General features: G+C 36.5%; 1 protein-coding gene across 3 annotated transcripts in view; it reads left to right on the top strand.

The window, feature by feature from the left end:
- The window catches only part of ODR4 (odr-4 GPCR localization factor homolog), a 53,952-nt gene extending 51,368 nt beyond the window's left edge, over positions 1-2,584 (top strand). For all 3 annotated transcript variants that reach the window (XM_075528445.1, XM_075528451.1, XM_075528455.1), the window contains 2 exons: positions 841-954; positions 2,289-2,584. In XM_075528445.1, coding sequence (XP_075384560.1) covers positions 841-954; positions 2,289-2,356 — 182 coding nt within the window. In that variant the 3' untranslated portion in view covers positions 2,357-2,584. The remainder of the gene's footprint in view (positions 1-840; positions 955-2,288) is intronic.
- Positions 2,585-6,000: the final 3,416 nt, after the last annotated feature.

Below are 6,000 nucleotides of genomic sequence, written 5' to 3' on the forward strand. Positions count from 1 at the left end.
TCACCTTGATAATCTCTAAGAATGTTTCTATTGAACCACTTCTAGTCAGTATTGGATGAGTTTAGGTTGGCCCAAGCTTATATAAATCACTGACAGCGCAGTGAAATGAAATGACAACTTGTGTTTAAATCCTATCTCTCCCACCCTTGACCCTCAAATGGGCACTTAAAGCTCACTCAATTTTTGTTTTCCATCTGTGAAAATATAGACAATGTACTTGCCTTACTTAACCTTCAGAGTTGTCTTTAATTTCAACTATGTGATTGTATTTTGTTCATATTTCAGATGATAATAGGCATTGGAAAACTTTCTTTATAACTAAATAGTAAATATTTTAGGGTCTGTGGGCCACATAGCAACCTTTTTAAATTACAAACTTTTACAAATTATAAATTATTCTTAGCTCATGATTAGTACAAAAAATAGTAAATTTGGCCCATGAGGTGCAGCTTGCTGACTTCTGGTTTTAGTATTCATTTTAAGTGTTTGAAATTCTTAAATTACTAAAACAGCCAGTAAGAATGATATACCAAGCTACTGTTTGATTGGAGGTATTAACTTTTCACATTATAATTTGTGGGATTCATTCAGAACTGGCTCTGTAGCCATCCAGTCAGCATAGGTCCATCATAACATGATATTCAGTGCTGTCAAAAATTATTTTTAAATTCTTTCAGCTTGACATATATACTTCATTTGATTTAATTCTACATGTGAGAATTCTACAGGATAAAGACAAAAACGAGGAAATTTTGTTGATTGTGTATGTTTAAAATGTCCTTCAAAGCATATTCTGAACTGCTGTGTTCTATTTATGTAACCCTTGCTCTCCTCCTATAGCTTGTATGAGCTCCTCTGTGGGCAGTGACCCTTCTTTGGGCAACACGGATGATGACGAACAACCAACACAACCAATTAAAACTACAGTGGTATTGAAAATTCAGCAAAATATAGGTACTTTGCTGCTTTTATAACAGAAAATATAATAATTTGATTTTAGCTTTCTTATAATTTTTTACTCCTTAGAAGTATGTTCTTTCTCTTTTTTTCTTATAAGTTGTTTTTTGGTGTTGCTAATTGCCACCGAATCCGTTCCTACTCTTGGCTACCCGATGTGTGCCAGAGTAGAACTGTGCCAGCCTGCGGTTTCCTTTCAGAAGCCGAGGGCCAGGCTGACCTGTCAGGGTACCTGAGTGGATTTGAATGGATAACGTTAAGTTATCTTAGAGATTACCCAAACTATTTACTGAGTGTTCTAAAAAGTGCCAGCAGCCCTGGAGGTACAAAGGTATGAGAATGTGTGTGTTTTATATATATTTTTTGGGGGTGGTGGTGGAGTTTACAGTTTATTCAATTGGTTCATATAGTCAGACCTGTTTTTTCCAAGTTAGTATTTCCAGAATTGTTATTGCAGGACATGCTGGTACAAGTTCTGTGAAAAAGTAAAATTTGATTTGGAAATTTATAATGTATTTTTTATGAAGAATCCATGAAATACAGCAGTGTAACACTAGCCTCACATTTTCTAGATTTATTAAGCAAAGAACATGTTGCAAGCTAATTTTCAACAGAATACCAATCTAAACAATGATTTTATTAGCATGAACACTTTTGAATAAGAATTAAAAGCCAGAAGCTTTTTATTGTCACTCCTCAGAAAAATTTACATTAATTTTATAAGTTTTTGTACTATGTGTTTGCCTCTGGCTTCTACTATAGCCTTTTTAAAAAAGTTATAGTAAAATTTTTAAGTTATAATTTTATTATTATGTAATAATAAAAATGACTGCTTCCAAGTTACTAATTAAGAGATTTTATGACAGTGCTTCTCCATGTTAGCATATGTGCTGCTGGAGCGAGCGCAGTGCTTCTGCATTTTACAGAGCTGTAGAAATGACTTTGCTCTGTAATGGTCGCAGCCATTGCCGGTTGGGTTGTCTTTTTGGTTGAAGCTAAGTAGCGTAAGACAGCTGGCATATACATAACCTTTTAAAGTTCATGATAATTTTACACAGGTATGTGTGAGTACATTTATGTCAATGAGAGAGATCCCCTTCTGTTTAGATTTTGCTAAGGTGTTGATGTAAATGATTGCCAGTCCAAACCCGCGTGCAATCTAAATTTTTCAGCTACCTGCTGTAGGTGGCTCAAAGACTTACCTGCCTCTTAATATATAAAGCATAGGCCCGTTCCATTATGCAAATCACAATACCTTGCATCAATTCAGCCTTTCTTTTGGACTTTGCATTTGTATGTGGTTTTGTTAAGTGTTTTGTTTTGTTCTTTAGGTGTGATTGCAGCCTGTGTGGTTGCAGTCCTGGCTGCCGGCATCTCCTTTCATTACTTCAGTGATTAGAGTGAGGCACAAAGAGCTTCCTCACCATCCAAAGACTGACCAGCAATTGTGAATAATAAAGATGTGCACAATCCAATCCGTGTAAGACAATAGCGGCTGTAGCTGCGGCCATCCTTGCCTACTTGGTGTGTTTCTGACTCCGATGCAATCACCGGTTGCCTTGTGTCGGCTTGCTTATATTATAGGTGGCCCAGATTTCCAAAAATAAAGTTTTGCACCTAGGTGAAAGTTACATGTAACAAATAATTACCTATTCTTAAAAAGCTTCAAAATGGTGGTGTATGTCTTAGATTTAAGTCATTTAAACTCAGTCCCACATTGGTCAAAACATAGACATTTTAAATAATGAAGGTTGTCTCATGTTAGTAATAGCAAAACTCAGGAAAACTTTCTACAAAGTAAGACGACAATCTATTAGCTAAATTTATACTCTATGACTTTTCTAGTATAAACGCAATTCCAAGATATTGCATGTTGTGTTATAAAAGTGGGTTGGGTAACTTTTCCAGATAAGCTTGAGTCCGTAAGGATTGACATAAATCATGTAAATGCTCAGCTTGGTATATCATTTTTAATAAGACTTTTGCTTCCAACAGCAACACTATGTTAGATTAGATGCTGCAAAATAACTAAACCTTCAACAAATTCTACTTTTGAATGCATTGATAGGCTCAAAGAAATTGCCAAGAAACACACTTCTATCTTTCCTCTTTCCAATTAGTAACCATGAGTGTTAAAGTTAACATGCAGATGGACTTTGGTGGTTTGATGTCCAATGTCTCTAGCAGTACTGTTGTGTGCTATTTTCTTTGGTCCAGAAACAAGGAGAGAAATCTGACTCTGAAACTCTGCCTTTAGTTTCTGCCATTGAAGAAAGGCTTAAATAGGTCATAATGTCCCAAAGATCCTGCCAGAGCAGATAGGAATTCTTCCAATTCTTTCATTTAGATTTCCACAGATTACGATCAAGAAATATTATCTCATCACTAGAAATCACCATATACAAGTTGAAACTAGCTAGCATGAGAGAGAAACTGTACAAACAATAAACATTAGATTTAATTCTCTAAGGCATCATCACAGACACAAACAATAAAGCATAGAAACAGGCTTGAGAAATGATCGGATGTAATCTCTAAAAATTAAATATATTCACTGGAAAATTCTTTTAAAACAGACTTGTATATATCATATTAGACCCAACTGAAGGAAAACGTAGCACACAGGAAACTAGGAAGAACTAATTTCATAATTTGAGTGAACGGCATGGAGAAACAAAGGACTGCAGAATGTTCTAGAGTAAACAGAGAGGAAAGTGAGGAAACTAGAGGTCCAGGTTAGTTGCTGCCCTGTTGGTCCTGCCCGAGCCTCACAGTTGCTCTGTTGGAGCCTGTTGTTGCAGCTGCTGTATCCGTCTATCTGGTTGAGAGTCTTTTTTGCTGACCCTCTATTTTACCAAGCATAACACCATTTTCCAGGGGCTGGTCTTTGCTGGTCACATGTCCAGAGCATGTGAAATGAAGTCTTGACGACCTCACTTCTGGTTGTATATCCTTAAGGGCATATTTCTTCTTTTGGCAGCCCTGGTACATACTATTCTATTCTTTACCAGCAACAAAATTCAAATGGATCAATTCTGCATCAGGCTTCCTTTTTCACTGTCTAGCTTTCGCACGCATATGAGGTGACTGGAGGTACCATGGCTTGAGCCTAGTGCAGCTTAGATCTTAAAAGTGACATCCTTGCTCTTTATATAGACTTCTCCAGTGCAATATGTCTTGACTTCTTGACTGCTTCCAGTATTGGTTTTGGATCCAAATAAAATTAAATTCTTGACAACTTTACATCTTTCTCCATTTAATATGGTGTAATATGTTGGTCCAGTGGAGGATTTGGGGTTGCTTCTACTCTATATGAAAGGCTGTATTCATCAGTAAGGGCTTCAAGTCTTCACCACTTTCAGCACGTAAGGTTTTATGAACTGTATAATGCAGGTTATTAATAAACCTTACTCCATCTGATACCTCATTCTTCATATAATTCAGCTTTGCTGATTGTTTGCTCAGCACACAGATTGAATAAAGATGATGAAAGAATAAACTGCTGATGCGTTTTTAAAGCATGCGATATCCAGATTTGAAAGCATGCAGTGTCCCCACGTTCTGCTTGAACAACAGCCTTTTGGTCTATGTGTAGGTTCTGTGCAAGCACAACTAGGTGCTCTATGATTCCACTTCTTAAAACGATTATCCAGTTTGTTATGGTCCACACAGTTGAACTTTGCATAGTTAATATAAAACGTGAAGATCCATCTGGTATTCTCTGCTTTCATTCATCAGCAGTATTAGCTCCCATTTCACATTCTCATCTAAACCCAGCTTGAATTTCTGGCAGCTCCCTTTTGGTGCATTGCTACAACTATTTTTGAATTCTTGTTCCATAGTTTATGCGTTTTATCGCGTCATCTTTCTTTGGAATAGGCATGGTCCAACAGGTATGACTCCGCATCAGTTGACTGGATAGCATATTTCTTTGCATAAACTAGTGCATAATCCGAGTACTGCATCAGTTTGTGGAACCATTTTAAATGCATCCTGTCAATTCCTGGAGCCTTACTTTTCACTAATGTATTTTAAAGTCAACTTGGATTTCTTCCTTCAATACTATCGATTTTTGGTCACATGCTACTTCTTGAAATGGTTGAATGTCACCCTTGCTTTTTGGTACAATGATTCTGTCTGTCCTTCCATCTTTGTTGTTTCCTACATCTCAATATTTTGCCCATAGTGTCCTGCAATATCACATCTTGGATTTTCTCTTCAATTCTTTCAATTTGAGGTATGAGATCATTATTCTCATTTGGTTTTCTAATGCAAATTTGCATGTTTCATGCTAATGCTTTCCTTTGTCTTTTCAAGCTGCCTTTTGAAATTTTCTGTTCAGTTCTTTTACTTCAATTATCTTTAACTACTCTGTGTCCAAGAACAAATTTGATAGGCTTCTGATAACCACTTTGGTCTTTTTTTCCTCTCCTATATTTCTATTCATATTTTACCTTTATGTATGATGTTCTTGACATCACAGCTCATCTGATCTTCAATCAGTAGTGTTCAGTGTGTCAATTTTGTGCTTTGGATGGTCTTTAAATTCAGGTGAGATATACTCAAGGTCAAATTTGTTTTGTTTTCTTTAGCTTCAGTCTGAACTTGCTTATGAGCAATCGGTGGTCTGTTCCACATTCAGCCCTGGCTAATGAAATGATATTGTACTTTTTATCTCCTCCTTCCACAGGTGTAGGCAGTTTGATTCCTGTGTATTCCATTTGGTGAGGACCGTTTATATAGTCACCACTTATTTGTGTTGTTCAAAATAGCTTTGTGCAATGAAGTTATTGATCTTGCAAATTCTACCATGTGATCTCCATCTTCAATTTTGTGACCAAGGCCGTATGTCCAACTGCTCATCCTTTCTCTGCGTCCCCAAATTTCACAATCCAGTCAACAGTAATTATCAGTATATCCTGATTGCATATTTGATCAATTTCAGACTGAGGAAGTTGGTAGAATTCTTCAATTCACCATTAACTTTAGTAATTGTCATGTAGCTTTGTGAGATGTAGTCACAATATGGCCCTTCTAGCATGG

Source organism: Tenrec ecaudatus, chromosome 1 (genome assembly GCF_050624435.1).
Source record: "Tenrec ecaudatus isolate mTenEca1 chromosome 1, mTenEca1.hap1, whole genome shotgun sequence".
Classification (NCBI taxonomy): domain Eukaryota; kingdom Metazoa; phylum Chordata; class Mammalia; order Afrosoricida; family Tenrecidae; genus Tenrec; species Tenrec ecaudatus.